At 52.8% G+C, this 18,077-nt stretch overlaps 3 protein-coding genes across 6 annotated transcripts; 1 reads left to right on the forward strand and 2 right to left on the reverse strand.

Annotated features, from left to right (window-relative positions):
* Window positions 1-233: 233 nt before the first annotated feature.
* Window positions 234-3,199, reverse strand: LOC122390611 (probable 28S ribosomal protein S23, mitochondrial). Its single transcript, XM_043383757.1, has 3 exons — window positions 3,195-3,199; window positions 1,248-1,409; window positions 234-576 (listed from the first exon to the last, which is right to left on the reverse strand). The coding sequence occupies exons 1-3, from the start codon at window positions 3,197-3,199 to the stop codon at window positions 234-236; spliced, it is 510 nt and encodes a 169-aa protein (XP_043239692.1).
* Window positions 1,339-16,131, reverse strand: LOC122390608 (cytosolic endo-beta-N-acetylglucosaminidase-like). 4 transcript variants are annotated; one of them, XM_043383754.1, is made up of 13 exons: window positions 15,897-16,131; window positions 15,485-15,633; window positions 15,058-15,221; window positions 14,757-14,896; window positions 14,386-14,551; window positions 11,684-11,896; window positions 11,209-11,381; window positions 10,784-10,948; window positions 10,359-10,496; window positions 9,794-9,964; window positions 9,449-9,602; window positions 1,837-1,860; window positions 1,339-1,409 (listed from the first exon to the last, which is right to left on the reverse strand). In XM_043383754.1, the coding sequence occupies exons 1-11, from the start codon at window positions 16,115-16,117 to the stop codon at window positions 9,464-9,466; spliced, it is 1,839 nt and encodes a 612-aa protein (XP_043239689.1). In that variant the 5' UTR covers window positions 16,118-16,131; the 3' UTR covers window positions 1,339-1,409; window positions 1,837-1,860; window positions 9,449-9,463. The 4 variants fall into 4 exon arrangements, with proteins under 4 accessions (XP_043239689.1, XP_043239690.1, XP_043239688.1 ...); XM_043383755.1 differs by lacking the exon at window positions 15,897-16,131 and having other exon boundaries at window positions 15,485-15,752; XM_043383753.1 differs by lacking the exon at window positions 1,339-1,409 and having other exon boundaries at window positions 1,787-1,860; window positions 9,454-9,602; window positions 15,897-16,129.
* On the forward strand, window positions 3,810-8,496 carry LOC122390612 (serine/threonine-protein kinase Nek8-like). The gene is made up of 7 exons (XM_043383758.1): window positions 3,810-4,367; window positions 4,651-4,968; window positions 5,295-5,561; window positions 5,741-6,148; window positions 6,360-6,672; window positions 6,938-7,972; window positions 8,231-8,496. The coding sequence occupies exons 1-7, from the start codon at window positions 3,951-3,953 to the stop codon at window positions 8,494-8,496; spliced, it is 3,024 nt and encodes a 1,007-aa protein (XP_043239693.1). The 5' UTR covers window positions 3,810-3,950.
* Window positions 16,132-18,077: the final 1,946 nt, after the last annotated feature.

An 18,077-nucleotide genomic window follows, 5' to 3' on the forward strand; every position in this document is an offset into this window, starting at 1 on the left:
AGAAAACACACCTGCCATATGTGCTGGTCAAAAATGTAACAGAACGACACGTGCAGGAAAAGTAGGTGGGCAGAAGGAATCTGATGACAATGATCTGCCATAACTAGGGATTGATTGATTGACATTGATATAACTAGGGATTGACATAACACTTTTTCTCACATGTATTTACCAGAATCCACAAAAACACAGTTCAAGAATACCACATTGAACATTGTCCTACATATAGCACGTTATCTTTTCTCTGTTGGTTTCTGCTCGTCGAAGAGGTCGGCAACCCTGAGCAGCTCCTTCTCGGACGCAGCAGCAGTAGCGGCGGCGGGCGCTGGGTCGGTCTCGCCCTCGGCGGAGGCGGCCCGCGGCTCCGGGCCGGCGCCCGCGCGGCGCAGGGTCACTCCGGAGGCCCGCAGCGCGTCGGCGGCCGCCTCGAACAGCTCCTGCTCGGAGAGCTGCGGCGACACGCCCCGCAGCGCCTCGAACTGCGCCACGAACTGGTCGCAGATGGAGGCCGGTCGGGCGGCCGGCGACCGGCGCAGCTGCAACGTACCCGGCGACCCATACTCCTGCTGGAAACGTCTGCCAGGCGCAACAAACACGGGCGTCTGTCAGCGTCCGAACGGTAAAGGTGCAACTTACCGGCAGACACTCAAAACCGCTTCAAAATGACACAACTGTCTACTTTATTAAAGGTAAAGGAACACACAGCAAAACACCCGAAACAACCCAGGAAGAATTAGCTAAGTGGTGGTACACCCAAACAACATTCAGAGAGATACAAAATGGTAACAATCAGGGATGCGGAGCCGTGGAAATTTCAGACGGCTCCGGCTCCGGAGAAAAAAATCGGCTCCGGCTCCGGGTGAAATGTCATGGCGGCTCCGGCTCCGGCTCCGGCTCCGAGTAAAATGATCCGGCTCCGGCGGCTCCGGCTCCGGCTTCTTCTAAGTACATCCCCTATGCGATCAATTAAATACGGGTGGAAGAAAAAAGGCGATGGGATTGGTGCACGTTGCTTCTGTATTTGTATAACAAGGCTATTTTGAATACCACATTGTTTTACGCCTTGTACTGTCAAACCGAACCAGGTAAATAATTGTTTCCTCTTAAGAAAAGGAGCCGGAGTCGCCCCCTTTTTTGACGGCTCCGGCTCCGGGCTACATTGTTTCACGGCTCCGGCTCCGGCTCCGGCTCCGGGCAAAATATGCCGGCTCCGGCTCCGGCTCCGCATCCCTGGTAACAATACTCACGCCCGCACAGAGTCCTCCTGGTAGAAAATGGGCTGCACAGGCTTCACTTTGATCGGCCGGTCGAAACGGGGCTCCAGCCGGGGTGGAAATGCCTCGTAGATGTCGTACCAGAGCGGCCGATCGTTCGCATTCAGTGAGCCAGACCTGATCAGCCCTGATACTCTGGAACATGAACACAGTGGCGGACGTGAGCATTCTCAGCACTTGCTAGTATCTTCATGAATCAATGAATGCTGTTGAAACTACTTATTAGGGATGGCAATGATTCAAAACAGAAACATAATAATACTGCTTTGTGGGTAAGACCGTAAGGACACTGCCTCACTTAGTTGGTAGCCCAAGCTTGGGTGACTTCTGAAACTAAAAACTTCAATATGTTTAGAACTTTTGATGAAGTGCTTGGTTTGGACTGGTTTGGGATCACAAAGCCCTAAGATTTAGTAATAATGAAATCAGATTTATGGTCTTACCATACCTTGTGAATATTGTTCCTATTTTCTCCAATCTTGTTTGTGCCATCCTGATTTCTAATTAAGTACACTGTCAAAAAATGATGGAGCTGTTTATGCACAGACCGCAAAGTACTTGCCTTGACTCTTATTTTCAACCAGTCCTGAAAATATGAAGGTAGGTTAGGTCTGCACACATCACAATTTGATGATGATGATGAATTGGGGTTTTTGGGCGCCCGGACTACAGTGGTCATCCTCGCCCATCATCACAATTTCAGAAGCATAAATTTGTCAAAAATCTGAATTAGCACGTCAGATTGCTTGCAATCAATAAATGAGGAACTGTGCTGAGTGCAAACAATATGCACATATGAGCACAAGTCAAAAGTATAATCAAAAGCAAAATATAGGCTCCATGTATGTTTTCAATCAGGAGCTTGTGTTGTAAATGATTGATATTGATCGAAAATATGATGTTGATGAAAAAATAATACGATAAGTTGAGAGAGAATGTCATTTTATCCAGATGCGGTGATTTACTTCTTGAAATTATTTTTGCTGCTTATTGACGGCCTCGCATCATCCGTCATTACATGGCGGTCGTCATAAACAAAAATAATTTTAAGAAGTAAACCACCGCATCTGGATGAAATCACCTCCTCTTTCAGCTTAACATATTCTTTCTTTCTTTGTTATTTTCACCGTAGCACCACAGTGTATATTGTAGCACAATATCAATTTCCTGCAAATATGTTGAATTTCATCGACACAAAATCCCATCCAAAATGTCGACGAGCCTGATAAGTGCTTAAAAATATTTACGCTAATAACAATAACACTATATAGTTATATAGTTATAGTACTTATGAACATTACAATTAGAGTTCAAGGGACCCTCCCACCTTCATAAAAGTTTATAAATTGGCATGAAAGTAATGTCGCTCGGTTCAGAAAGAGCGAAAACGAATATCTACCAAATTTCATCGAAAAATATTCACCGGTTTTCAAGATATTGGACTTTTACTTTTGTTTACTTTTTGGGATCTCCGCTGTTCCTAACGACTTTATTTAGAAGTGCGGCATTTGTTGCGCGCAAAGCAGCATATACCACCGCGTGCTGCCAAACGTTTTAGTAAAAGATTTAAAAATCGTTAGACCTCGGCTGACGTCACAAATTCTAAGGGGGCATACCAATGCATTAGCCCCTTAGAATCCAAAAACTGCAAGTTTGAAATTCCATATCTCCGAATTAAAGCATTTTTCGATGTTGTGAGTGCCCAAACCGGTATTTTCAGGCCATGGCCACCAATTTGGCTATCTCAACTCAAAACTAATGTTAAGGTGGGATGGTCACTTTCAGTGCCTTGCAGTGGTTCAGTCCAATAACTACGACAATTTTTTTTTTTTAACACGACTGCGTTGGTATCGTTTTCAAAGCGCAGCATTCGCCCTTATTTGGCAGTAATATGGCCTCATTCTCCCTTCACAGACGTACGTCATGCGGTATAGTCTAACTGCAGGCGTTTACTACTAGTGTCATCTCCGGGGCAGACAAGTAACCATCTTATTCCACCAGCGGCAGCCAGAAGGGTTGAGACTTGAGGTCGAGCCCGGCTGAGCCTACCGGGACAAACATCCGTAATCGGCGACTATGATAACTGCTGAAGAGTGAAAAATTATGTAGCATTCCTACGATGACCTGTTCATCAGTTTCGGCCAACGCATTCGTTTATTGATGCGTCGATGCCATTGCTGCTTTCAACTCATTCTAACGAATCAATCAGAACTTCAAACGCGTTGATGTTCCATGCAAGGTGCACCTGAAGAGTCATAAACGATAGCCATGATAGATAGCTGAAGTTCAAATTTCGTTATTGTTGCGCGGGTTTTTTTTTTGCACTGCCTGGGCCGCCTCTGCCGGGCCGAGGACGGCTGCGCCGCCGGTGAACGGGGTCCACCCGGGGCCGGTCGATGGGTGTCGTGACGCGCTGGCCGCCCGGCTACGTGCCGCCTTTGTGGCCATTACCGAGCGGCGGCCATCGATTGCCGAATGCCGTGAGCGGTCACCGGCGGACCACCGCAGTCGCCAGTCGGACCGTCGGACGGGGACGGTCGGCAGTACCGCTGGGGTGGGGGAGCTCCAGGGCAGAGTGACACCTGTGTCGGAGGGGCTCCAGACCGGTGACCGAGTGAGTTAGCGCCGTGTGTGTGTGTGTGAGTAGCTGACTGAACTCCTCGGCCCGCGGCCGCCATGGTGCTGTCGAGCGGCCCGCCGCGGCGCCTGCTGCTCGTCTCCAGCCGGTACCGGTACGCCCAGCAGGTCAGCAGCTGCACGGCGCCCGGCGTGCTGGCCGTCCGCTACAGCTTCGAGCTGAGCACGGCAGCGGACGTGCTCAGTCTGGTGGAGGGTGCGCTGGGCGGCGGCCGCGCCGCCTCGCTGGCCTGCGTGCTGCACGGCTCCGACAGCGAGCTGTTCCTCTGCCAGCCCGGCGAGCTGACGCTGACAGCCGAGTCGTGCACCGAGGACGCCGCCGTGCGCGACCTCATGTCCGGCCTGGGCCGGTTCATCGAGCCCGGCCCGGCGGCGCGGCTCGACTTTCTGGACGCGCGCGTGTCGCCGCTCTACGACGGCGGCTTCATCGCGCGCCAGCTCGAGTCGCTGCTGCAGGTGAGCCGGGTGGCAGCCAGAGACTTGCCTCTTCCCTCCACACAGGCCCATCAACATTGCCACTTAAACTTCTGCTGATGTGCTACCGCTATGGTAGACGACCTATCAGTCAGTCACAAAATATCAGTCGCCCAAACGAGTAGTTCACTTAATCGATAGCGTAATGGACACGAGTTCAATAAACATGACAATTCGTCAGACCGTCCTAGTTAGACGCTAAACAGACCTATGAATGTTCTTTGCTTTGCCCATGCGGCGACCTGTCTCCGACGTCCGCCCTCAGATGCCGGTGGGCACCTGGAACTCCCTATACGGCAGTGACGTCCAGGTGCGTTCAGACCGACTCGACACGGAACAGATCGGAGAGATCTACTTCAACACGGCCACACTGCGCATCGCCCTCAAAGAGGCTGCCAACGTGAAAAAGTTCGCCGCCAAGGACCTGTCCAACTACGAGCGGATCCGCGTGGTGGGCAAGGGCGCGTTCGGCCAGGCGATCCTCTACCAGAAGAAGGACGACTCGAGCCTCGTCGTCATCAAGGAGGTCAACATGCACGACCTCTCGGCCGACGAGCGCAAGCTGGCAATCAACGAGATCGAGGTCAGTGGAGTGGCACAACCCGGGTACTGTGGTGCCCGCCGACAGGCCACCGCACTGACACACGGGGCCGACCGGCAGGCCATTGTCGGCAGCGGCCAGCGCGCCGAACCGGTCATTAATAATTCGACAACAGTCCCGCAAAGGTCAACACGAGTGCCGGACTCTGTTTACTGTAATAGCCTAACCAAATATTGACGTTTCACCTGGATAGCATGTTTCTAAGAATGATGTATTGAGTACAAACAACTAGAAATGAGTTTGTCTGCCACGAAACGACTTAACTGAATGAACGGTGCCTCACGGCGTCTCGCGTGTCCCCTTTCTAGGTGCTGGCCATGATGGACCACCCCAACATCGTGGCCTACTACGACAACTTTGAGCGGGACGGCCTGCTGTTTATCGAGATGGAGTACGTGGACGGCGGCACGCTGGCGCAGTACCTGTCCAGCCAGGCCAAGCGGATCGACGAGCGCACCATCCTGGTCATCTTCCACCAGATCGTCTCGGCCGTGCGACACATGCACGAGCACAACGTGCTGCACCGCGACCTCAAGACGGCCAACATCTTCCTCACCAAACAGGGCGTCGTCAAGGTCAGTACGCAGCACAGAGGCCACTCGGTCTTCAATACTGTACAGATCAGTGGCAGATCATCCTCATCTCTCCGCTCTATGGTATGTCTATGGTTTGTCGATGACCCGTGCAGAAGGCATTATGGCGGTGTGATATAATAGCATCGTGCTTCACAAGCTGCACTATGCTCTGTCCGCAGGTGGGCGATTTCGGCATCTCCAAGAAGATGGCGACGCACCAGGGCGCGGCGCACACGGTGCTCGGCACGCCCTATTACATCAGCCCCGAGATGTGCGAGGGACAGCGCTACGACGCCAAGTCGGACGTCTGGGCGCTCGGCTGCATCCTCTACGAGATGGCCTGCCTGCAGAAGACGTTTGAGGGCTCCAACCTGCCGGCGCTCGTGCACAAGATCATGAAGGGTCAGTTCGCGCCGATCCGCGGCAACTACTCGCCGGGGTTCCGTCAACTGGTGCGCGACTTGCTGCAGCGCGACCCGGACTTCCGTCCGAGCGCCGCCGAGACGCTCTACGACCGGCTGCCGGTGCTGCTCAACCAGTTCCGCTACCAGAAACTGGAGGAGGGCGACGAGGACGAGAGCACGGAGGTGAGGGAAGAGAGGGGCGGGGGCTGCTGGGGACGGTCCGACAGGGAGAGAGAGGGGCGGTCAGTGTCTCACTGGAGGGGTAAAATGGTGCTTTTGTAAATCGCAATCAAACGACCGTTGACCACTGACGATGTGAGCTATGCAACGATTTTTCTTTGTAGCTTGTCATTGATGACCGTTCCATCCGTGTGACCCTCCGCTGCGTCGGCAGGTCCGCCTAAACATCGAGCCGGCGTCCAAGACTCGGTCTCCGCGACCGCCGCGCTCCGTGCTCTACTACATGAAGGCCAGCGAGACGTCCATCGGCCTGCTGCCGATCCCGCTGCCGCCGCGCGCGCGCATCAAGGAGGTGTCCGTCTCCAACACGCACATGATCGCGCTCACCACCGAGCACCTGGTGTTCACCTGGGGCGAGGGCAAGAAGGGCCAGCTGGGCCACGGCGTCACCGAGAGCTGGCGCGCCAAACCCGAGCTGGTGGTGGCGCTCAAGACAAAGTCCATCACGCGTGTCTGCGCCGGGGACGGTGAGTGGACGAGGGCCTGTGAGTGGCAGGGGATGACCGGCGCAGTATTGACCAGGAAATCTGATAAAATATAAAGAGCATTAGAGGTTCTTTTGCAGTTCACGGTTTCAATGTGTCATGCTTTGTTCGGCCGGTAAATCCATTCTTATCACGGGGTGCAGGTTTGAGATGTATCTGACATCCCGGACAAGAAATGAGTTGTGGGCATTTCGCAGACCAGTCTGAAGTGCCGTGTCTAACCGCGATCCGCGCGTCCCGCCGACAGGGTTCAGCGTGTTCGCCAGCGACAACGGCATCGTGATGACGTGCGGGGACGGCACGTACGGCTGCCTCGGCCACGGCAACTGGAACAACATCAACACGCCCAAGCTGGTCGAGTCGCTGCTGACGGTGGACGTGGCGGCGATCGCGTGCGGCCGCCGCCACGTGGTGGTGGTCGGCGGCGGCGGCGAGGTGTACAGCTGGGGCCAGGGCCAGGGCGGCCAGCTGGGGCTCGGCCACGAGGAGGACTGCAGCCTGCCGCAGGAGGTCACCATCCCCGACGACCAGGTGGTGGAGAACGTGCGCTGCGGCGGCGACGGCACCATCTTCATCACCCAGCAGGGCACCCTGCTGGCCTGCGGCAGCAACGAGCGCAACAAGCTCGGCCTCAACGCCAGGCGCGGCCTGATGCAGTCCATGGGCCGCGGCGCAGAGGTCGAGAAGGCGCTCCTGCCCACGCCCGTCAAGTCAGTCACCTCTAAGATCATCGACGTCAGCATGGGGCCGCACCACACGGTGGCGCTGACCGAGAACGGCCACCTGGTGTCGTTCGGGCGCAGCTCAGAGGGACAGCTGGGCCACACGCGCGGACGCGCCGCCGGGCAGCCCAACCTGGTGCGCAGCATGATGGACAAGACGGTGACGATGGTGCAGTGCGGCAGCACCTTCACCGTGGTGGGCACCATCGACAACGTGCTCTACCTGTGGGGCACGCGGCGCGTCAGCCAGGCGGCCGGCGGCGCTGTCAGCCGGCCGGGCAGCGAGCAGCCGGCGGCAGCGGCGGCCGGCGGCTCGGCGCGCGCCGCCGCCTCCGCCGCCGCCGGCGAGTCCGAGCAGGAGGCCGACACGCAGCGCGAGGTGCAGCTGCAGCCGCGCGAGGTGCTCGCCCTGTACGCCTCGCAGGCGCAGATTGCCAAGGGCGAGACGCTCAGTCTGGGCAGTCTGCACGCGCAGAGCCAGAACGTGTTCGTGGTGGTGGACACGACGTGTCCGCTGCCGCGTCTGCCGGCGCCGGCCGGCGGCTCGGGCTCGCCCGACAGCAGCCCGCCGCCGCGCCGGCCTGACTCCGGCCAGCGGGCCGCCGGCGCGGCCGACCGGCCGGCCAGCACGCGCCGGCCGCACGACGACCCGGACGCCACGGCGGCCGTGCCGGACTGGCTGCGGGACGAGCTGGACGCCACAGAGGTGCCGTGGCCGGCCGGCGGCGGCGGCTCTCCCGAGCGGCGGCGGCCCTCCCCGCCGCCGCCGCCGCCGGCCCCCGCGCCGCTACAGGCGCCCGTCACCTCTCCGTTCGCAGTGAGCACGAGTCCGCAGCAGGGCCGCGCAGCCGCCGCCGCCGCCAAACCCGGCAGCCCGTCCTACCGACCGCCGAGCAAAGATCGCCGCAACCACGAGCGCGAACAGATGCTCAACGACGAGATAGAGAAACTGCGCGCCGAACTGGAGAACCAGAAACGGCTCCAGGCGCAGATCATGTCCGAAAAGATAAAACAAGGAGAGGACGATGGTGGCGAGCAGAGCACCGACAAGGCGGACACAGAGAAAGGCTGCGTGCTCATGTGAGCCATGGCGCCAGCCGGTCGACAGCTGAGGGGAAGGCGGAGTGCTGTGGCGGGTTCGAGTGCATTATTCCGTCCATTGTGGTGCTATTATACTGTGAGTGCAGAGATTCATGTTCTACGTGAAATATCAGCCAATGTCAAATGTGATGTCAGACGAGTGATGCCCTATCATGTGAAATGTGGGATACGTGATATACATATGCAAACTCTACACACCGAACAAGTGAGATGTTGTGCAGCAACATGTGCCACACGTATCTGCAGTTGCGTCGTTGCGCCTGCAAGTTGGCGTTGATTTCTTGGCTGTCGGTATACATTTGGCAAAGCAATTATTGATCGCACAAGCCATTACGCACTATTATACAATGTTTGTTGCGAATATACAACAAATACTGTCAATGCTGCAGCAGAGCTCTGTCCAAAGCCGTCCAAAACGATACAATGCCAGGATGTAAGGTTCGCGGCATCACGTAGCTACGGTCTCCGAAGAATGCTGTCAGCTACGCCCAATATCAATATCTGTCAACATGTGAATATATTGTTTCTTTGTCCAGGGGCGTTGACAAGATGATGACTAATGAACATATCACATATGATTGCAGTAGCCTTTTAACTTCTGTCAAGGATCAGGGGGTCGTCGCTGCAAACTAGCGTGCTTACTGCTTGCAACATTTATACGGATCACCAAATAAGATAAACGTATGCATCCCGTTGCAAAGGTGGTGGACATTGTTTTACGAAAAAATCAATATCATCATAGAATTATATCACGTCTCTCGACACTTTAGGGAACAATGTTGCGCACATATATTAATGACTTATCAACATATTAAAAATTAGGCATCCCATTATAAGTCATTGCACACTGTACAAATTACTATCATGATCAAACTGTAATTATCACAGAGCTGGCGGCTGATGCGGTATCCCACAGAGAAGGGTGCCGGTCTGACCTGACCTGCCGGCGGCTACTCCTCTGTCTCCGACCCTGGCCAGGCGTGCACGGCCAGGTAGCCCAGCAGCGCGGAGCCGCCGGACGGCAGGGACACTCCGATCGAGCGGAGGCGCGGCGGCCGACCGGCGGACGGACCCTTCAGTCGGTACAGTCTGCGGTCAGAGGGGGACGGGTTAGTGCAGTCGGCGGGACAGGAGGGAAGCCAGTAAAATCCATGCCAAGGCAGCTGATCCACAAGCGCTACTGAAACGACGCTCCAGTGCAAGAAATATCCAGACGAATACTAGCACACGCATGCTTGAGCATCAAAGAAGTTGGAGCACTGCCGTCCAGTCGTCCATACCGGGTGATCCAGCCGCCCTGGGCCGGGCCGGGCGGAGCGGCGGCCGGCGGCGCGTCCCACAGCCGGTCGGCGGACAGCGGCGTCAGGCAGGTGACCGAGTCGGTGTCCGACTCCACACTGGCCTTCCAGCTGTACTCGGCGGCGGCGGCCGCCGACACCAGCTGCACGCGGCTGTCGGGGATACAAAGGGGATGATTAGTGATTTGCCACCGGTTGTTCAGTACCTAACTTAAGCCCTAAGGTGATGAAGAACGATCACGAATTAACATACGAGGAGTTTTGAACTTTTGCGACCTTTAAAAAAAAACATGACCATTTTAATACGGGAGAAATAAGCCCGCTTTAGTCCGCCACCCTAAAGTCCTTAGCTGATCCAACGTCCACCAATCAGCCCAGTCCGCCCTCACCTGACCGCGTCACCGTCTGCCAGAACGGCGAGGTCAGCGCACAGAGCGCAGCCGGTGACTGCCAGCGTTATGCGCTCACCTGACCGTGTCGCCGTCTGCCAGGACGGCGAGGTCAGCGCACAGAGCGCAGCCGGTGACTGCCAGCGTTAAGCGCTCACCTGTCTGCTGGGTCGGCGAGGTCAGCGCACAGAGCGCAGTCGTTCGCTGTCGTACCGCCGGTGGGTTTCAGCGCGTACAGAACGGCCAGCGATGACCCTCCGGCGCCCACCTCAGGCGACAGATCACAGCTGAACAGCCTGAAAGTAAGCACAGAGTCAGGTCGGCATGGGCAATTATCAGTGAAAACCAAAAAAGCACAAACTTCGAATCACACTGACGGTTTTTTACGAAACAAAAATGCTTAAGCTATAGGGCAATGTCCGTTAAAACAACCGTGAGCTTTGATCAGCCGATGCGTTCAAATACCAAATGTTAAAATGTACATTAACAGTTCAGAGTCGGGCCCTCTATCTAATCAGCTCCACTCAGCCGGTCCGCGCTCGGTCAGCTGTGGTCAGTATCGGTCAGCACTCAGCGCCCTCACCTGTACACGGCCCGTCGGCCGGAGCGGTTGGCCAGCGCCAGGCAGCCGCCGCCGTCGAACGCGTCCTCCAGGGTGTGGTGAGCCAGCCAGCCGGGCTGGAGCGGGCTCTCGCCGGCGGCACACACGGCCTCGATCCTCCGCCGCTCTGCCCGCCACCTCTCCGCTCTGACGGGATGGAGACGTGCAGACTGGATCAGGCTAGGCCGTCGGTAAGGAAAGGTCTTTCTCGCTAGTGACAAAGGTACCACAGAGACATCGGTAAGGCTGTCGACCTGTCGACCGTCACCGTCCTGCAGTGAGTCAGTGTCTTTACACTGGGACACTGTGTAGTCTCACAGTATGCCCGAGTCTCTACCTTAGCAGTGGCTCAGTCTTCCCGAGCCCACTACCAGACAACTCCGCAGTCTGTGTGTCCAGTAACCCACCTCTCGCCGTCCTCCGCCGCTCCGAGGGCGGCCGGGCACCTGAGCTGGAAGGCGGCGGGCACCGGTCGGCCGTCGGCGTCTGTCAGGGGCAGGTCGGCCGGCCGGCTCCCCTGGAGGTGGCTCGGCTGCCGCTGCTGACACGACAGCCGGTGCCACGGAGACTCGTCCGTCACCTGTCGATCGATGGAGGCAAGGAGTTAGAGAAAATGTCAGGGGCGGTGTGAATCAGGACGGGATATACGCAGGCAGACGCACTTCATACCGCGGCAGTGACGTCCTGCCCCAGCCTTAACTAGTACGATGCCAACCTTGCAATTGGTAAAGTCTCTCAGACCGTGGTCCGGGACTCCGGACGGCCCGCCGAGTCCCGTTAGTGTATACAGTCCCCTCCTTTCCACTACATAGAGAAGCGTCTGTGTCGGCGGCCCATTCGGCCTGCCCCAGCCCCAGTAGTCCGGTGCCCGCGGCTGCCCACCTGTCCGTGGCTGTAGCGCCTGAGTCCGCGGCCCTGGCAGAAGGAGGTGACCAGGGGCAGCCGGGCCGGCCCGGAGACGGGCAGCAGCGGCGCCAGCCGGTCCCACAGCGCGTCCTCGGCGGCAGCGAACCGCTCCGCACCCAGCCGCTCGTGGGTCCAGCCGGGGGCGAAAAGGGCAGCAGAGAGTCCCAGCCAGCGCGCCTCGGCCACCGGCTGACGGCAAATGGGGAACACCGGCATACAATTAACAATTGTTACACGACATTGGTGAGCTTTATAAACTAACAATTAAAGGGACCCTCCCACCTTAACATTAGTTTTGAGTTGAGATAGCCAAGTTTGCGGTCAGGCTCAGAAACCACCATTTATCCTGGTCGCAACCTCCGCAGCTTTATAGTGTTCAAGAAATTTCTTCCCTTTACTTGCAGGGTGGGACCAGCGTAGTCCCATCTCTTAACACTAACGGACTCTGGGGGCATTCCACGATAGATCGTACCAGGCCCGTCACCCTCATCTCTCAGATTTTAATGAAAATCGGTCCTAGGGGTAATCATAGGCCCTAAAGACGCCTGGCAAAATATCAGACTTCTCAGATAAAAACTTTTTGAGTTATATTGCATTACATTTTTTTAACTTCGGTATGTAACGGTGAGTTTGATGGCCTATAACTCAAGAACGGGTTAAGCAACCAACAAAAAGTAAACAACACTTTTCGATGAATCAAAAATTAATATTACTATTTAAAAATTCCAAGAAAAAATTTCATTGTTGAGCAAAAACCTTAATCTTTTTTCATTTGCCTCTAATGACTTTTGGGACCAAAATTTTTCACATTTTTATTTTTTCAAAATAATCTTCATGTCATTGCAAATCGACATGCAAAAAATTAGAAAGGTGTTCTTTCTATAAGTTCCTCATTAGCCCGCAAGCAAAATGGGTTTCGGAGGGGTTGATACGACCCCAGCACGCCGTTTCGCTTCTAATAGAGCTAGAGCCTCGCGGAAAAAACGAGCGTGTGTGCCGTTACAAGTCGCAGCGATTGGTACCCGATTTTAAGGTCTCAGGTTAACCGGTAGCGTCTGAGGTCAGGTCACGACTCACGTGACTGAAGTTATGGGTTCGGTTTTTAGTAAATAACTTCGCAAAAAATGGCCGCAGAGCCGCGATTTTGGCATCATTGTGTTCGCCTAGCTCAGGTGCATCGAATGGTATACTTTTTGCTAGGGTGAGGTCAACTTAAGTAGTTGACCTCGGGTCAAGGTCAGGTCAGAGCCCCTCAGGTCACGAAGCTGGGCAAATGGTATCATATGGCATATCATTCGATTCGGAAGGTCTTCCCGAGTCCATTGGTGGCTTTCCCGACTCTCTAGCTCCATTTGATCGGGAGTTATTGACGAGAAACTCGTACGACCCTAGTGACGTCATAAATGACGTCACGCAAGGTTAACGATGCAAAAGTAAAGCATTGGACTTTGCAAGGAGTGCATGAAATCACGATACCATGTACGTGGGATAGTTTTAGATCATTCTCGGCGCCAAAATAACAGTTTTTATATTTCCCCATTGATTTATAACAGTGATGTCACGTGACCGACCTGACCTCATGTAACCTTGAAAAATTCCCAGATATACAAGTTGTGAGACCTCTGGAGGACACCATGTATGCGTCCTATAACTTTCATCTCGGACAGCTATGGTCATTGGCGTCCAAAACAATGTCAGAACCAAACAGCCTTTTTCACCCTCGCGCTTATAGGAGAGAGGGTTGAATGAACCCTCTTTTCACTTTTTTCAGATGACTCAGACTTGAATTGAAATTTCAGTAACCCGTGATGTCACTAGGCAGCTTTACCACGCCATTTGTAAGCTCCCCTCCCGAAATCACTATTCGAAACCGTTATCGTGACGTAAAATAAATACATTTATAGAAAGAACACCTTCCTAATTTTTTGCATACTTCTTAACAATGAGCCAAATATTTTTTTAAAGAAATAAAAATTCAAAAAAAATTTGGTCCCAAAGTCCAAAAAATACAAATGAAAGAAAACTCGATATGTCATATATCAAAAATAGCGTATTTTTCGAAATTTCAAAAATACATATTAATCTCTGTTTCATTGCAAGTTCAATGTTATATAACATTTGGCATTTGAATAATCCGTCTTAGAGTTACAGCCCGCCAAACTTAGCGCTGCAAAGCAAGATCCAAAAAATGTTATACACCATAACTCAAAAAATACTTATCTGATAAGCCTGAAATTGTTACAGGTGGATTCAGAGCCCCTGATTACCCCTGAGACCAATTCTCGTCAAATTCCGAGAGATGAGGGTGTCAAATTGGAAAAAAGTGGTACGATCTATCGTGGAATGCCCCTCTGATGACGTCATCAAGCCCATTGACCGCGCGTTATAAAATAAAAGTCTTATATTTCAAAAACGGGAGAATATTTTTCGGTGAAATTTGGTAGATGTTCATTTTCGCTCTTTCTGATTCACGGTACATCACTTTTATGCCAATTCATTAACTTTTTTAAGGTGGGAGGGTCCCTTTAAAGAACACCAACTACTCAAATCACATCAACGGTGGTTCGTTCATGAGCCAACAGCCAACGCAGAGAACGCATCGCCTCGCTGCTGGCTCTATACCGTACGTTGGGTCACAGGGAGGCCGCAGGTGACCCTCCCAGGGAGCTGTGGCGCACCTGGACCGAGTTGAAGCCGCCCCCGCCCGGGCAGCCGCGGCCAAACACGTCCACTCCGACGTACACGTCCCGCCGGCGCGGCCCGGCGCGTCGCTGGGACGTCGCCAGACCGGCCGGAGTCCAGCAGTAGTTGAGGAAGATGCCGTCACACAGCCGGAAGAAACACCTGTCAGAACGCAGACATGCAAAGTCCGGTCAGCTAATACTTACCACAGATGCAGAAGATACCAACAACAGCTGAAATCGTAGAAATCCACTAAGCAGCAGCTTGCAGGCGGGCGCATATAGCATGCAAAAATTTCAGCAATTTTAACCATAAAACTTTTAACATCTTAAACTGCAGCGGACAGGGGGACAGTTAAGCCACTCACTCATTGAGCTCATTGAGCTGGTCCTGCCAGCGTAGCTCGCCGTCACGGGTCACAGAGTCGTACCAGATGACACGCGAGTGAGGCACCGCCTCGTGCATCCTCTCGGTGAGACGGCGCACCAGGTATGATAGGGTCGGCAGCTGGAGAGACACCACAGACCCAGCGCTCAGTGAGGACACGGCAGCAGCGCGGGACAGACAAACCACGATTCAGCACAGCAGCAACGAATCTCAGCTGCATTCGGAGCCACACCGTGAACGCCGAGCAGCCCTCCCGCAGTCGCGTAGCCGTGCAGTCGCACCTGCTGCGTGTCGATCGGGTTCTCGATGTTGAGCAGCCAGCCGTCGAGGCCGTGGTGTCGGCTGACGGCCACCAGCCGGTCGACGACGGCGTCCACCGTCTCCTCAGAGCGCAGCAGGCGGCGGCAGATGGTCGCGCCGGCGTCAAACTCGGTCATCAGCGTGCCTGGGGAGGCGGGAACAAGTGACGGTGTATGGCGACCGCAATGAACATCACACAACACAATGCCAAAATATGTGCAGCTGTTAGAATACACAGCATGCATGATGGCTAGATTATATGTGTAAGTTATGACCTAAATGAGAACCAAACCACGGTTAAAACAAAATGGCATTTGGTTATTTAAAAATATAGAACATTTTCAATCCTGGTGTAAATATTGCTAGCCTACCCAAGAACCTGCCAATCAGTGTGGTTCCCCACCTCACCATATATAGCGACACCATGAATATGGGCAGCATCCACCCAGGCACAGGGTGGCACTGTCACCAGCTCATGGCTGAAGTAGACAAACTCATCCACCAGAGACCAGTGGTAAAATGTGTATGCTGATGGATCATTGTGACCACCATACCACCTGCAAACAAACCAAGGGCATATTATAGGTATTGTCAGACATGCTACACAAAAAAAACATGGCTCATAGCTGAAAATAAATTTATCAAAAAGCACTCTTATTTAGTCAGCAAATCAGAATGCCCTCTTGTTACCATTAGCACTTAGCAGCATTCAACTTTGTGATTGATAAACAAGTTATGTAAAATGGGGCAAAATATGGATGATTCATAGCTGATCAGGCAAACAATGAATTCAGACGATATGCAAAAATGGTTGTTATACCTGTCATCCAGATAACCACCCTTCATATCATGGCAGACAAGAAGCCTTGGCTGCTCACAACCAGCCAATGGTCTTCCATTACAATCAAACTGTGCCAGAGGTGTCCTAGCAATTTGGACAGGTTGATGTGGTGTCTTCTCTTCTTCATTCCATGCCAATAGGTCTTCCAAGGAAGTTATTGCCTGACACTCAACTTGCACTGAATTACTGTGCTCCATCATACCATTCTTGCTCTGAGAATCTGGAATAATGCCAAATAATATCAAGTTGCATTTAATCAAAACATGAGACAGAGACAGAGACAGACAGACATACAGAAATAGTTAGTCCCTTTTCTTGTCCTGGGCGCAGATCACTGGTCCGCCAAAGAGGACTTGAGGCCTTGAGGGCTGAGGCATATGCACCCATGGATGTCAAAATTACTCAGTACTCAAAGCTTGTTTTTTTTTTTGTTAAAATTCAACAACTTTTCCAAAAACCTTGCTAGGTAGGTAACAGCTTTTATGAACCCACCCATCATCTACAAGCTTTCTGGATCCACCAAATGTGGTGTATTTATGGTCAAAAGTGATGTGAAAATGTTCAATAAAATGCCAAAATTGTATAAATTCTTTTATTAACCAAAAAAGAAATCAGTTAAACCATAACTGAATGTCCTGGGACCGTACATATCAATATACTGCCTTGGCCGCACCGTGCTTTATCGGTATTTATTGTTATCGCCTTATAACAGGATTATGCAGTTGCCAGTTGAGCACAAGATAAATAGGTATCAAGATAAATGGCATTGTCATTGTCGTGCACACTATGGGGCCCAAGGTCAAGGTATATAAAAACACTGATAGGGTCCCTCTTGGTGCACAATGCTCATAATAGCGTAATAATATCGATAATATCCACATAATATCCACATAATATCATCGCCGCAATGCCGGACGACGGTGAAAACAGGGCGCCTGGGGCGATTTGATCAAGGTTCGTGAAATTCACACGTGACGTCTAGCATGTAGAAGGACCGTGGAGGGAAGGTGGAGGGGGAGAAGTTCCAAATGTCACGTGACTAATATGCCCTCCGGCGCCCTGTTTTCACCGGCGTCCGCAATGCCGCCGGCACCAAGGCCATATACTGGACGCCGGTGAAAACAGGGCGCCGGAGGGCATATCAGTCACGTGACATTCGGAACTTCTCCCGCTTCATGGGACTTCTATATGCCAAACGTCACGTGTAAATTTCACGAACCTTGATCAAATCGCCCCAGGCGCCCTGTTTGTCGTCCCATATACTTTATGAACGTTATATAGAGCCGGCACAAAACTGCAGGGTATATAGAACAACGAACAACCAAAACTGTTTGCGCAACTAATCGTCAATGGTGCACCAGATTCATGTGGCAATCCACCACTAAATATTATTTCGGTGCATTAACATGGTCCCCAGGTTAGGTTAGGTTAGGTTAGGTTAGGATGGTCCCCAGCCCCGCGCGGGGCTGGGGTCTCCAGCCGAACGCGCGGGGCTGGGGGGGGGGGGTAAATTTTACCCCCCCCCTGTTATCTCCCGAACTAATGGTCCGATTTGGAAAATTCAAACGCCAATCGAAAGATCTCATCACGAACAACTAAAAACATGTACTTAATTTAAAGTTTGAGGTCAAGGTCAAGGTCAGGTCAAGGGTACAAATTGCAAGTTTCTACAGTATCGGCCTTGCACCGTAGCTGCCGAAGAATGGAGTCATCGACTGAGACTGATTGCCCAAAACGTGTTCTTAGGCTACCAAGACAATATTCGTTGCATACAATATCATTCAGAGGTCAAGGTCAAGGTCAGGTCAGGTCAGGTCAGGTCACCAAAAAACAAAATATAGAAAAGGGCATGTGCGACACATGTTTTATGGGTCATTTTACTCATAGAATTCAATACGCACACTCAATAAGTGATATGGACCACCTCTGGATGAATTTCAGGTCGGGGTCAGGTCAAGGTCAGGTCAAGTGAGGTCAAATTTTGAAGTTGGTTGTTAAGGCCTAAAAAGGTGTCTATCTGATGCAGTTTTTCACGGCGAATCGAATGGTGCTATTTTTGTTTCCGTACGAGGTCTAGAACTTCCAAAAAAAATCATTTTTCAAAAATTTTGTGTGTCGTGACGTCATAAAATCTTGAATAACTCCCACGTTTTTGAGCTG

This window comes from Amphibalanus amphitrite, unplaced genomic scaffold (assembly GCF_019059575.1).
Source record: "Amphibalanus amphitrite isolate SeventyFive unplaced genomic scaffold, NRLGWU_Aamphi_draft 000402F_arrow, whole genome shotgun sequence".
NCBI lineage: Eukaryota > Metazoa > Arthropoda > Thecostraca > Balanomorpha > Balanidae > Amphibalanus > Amphibalanus amphitrite.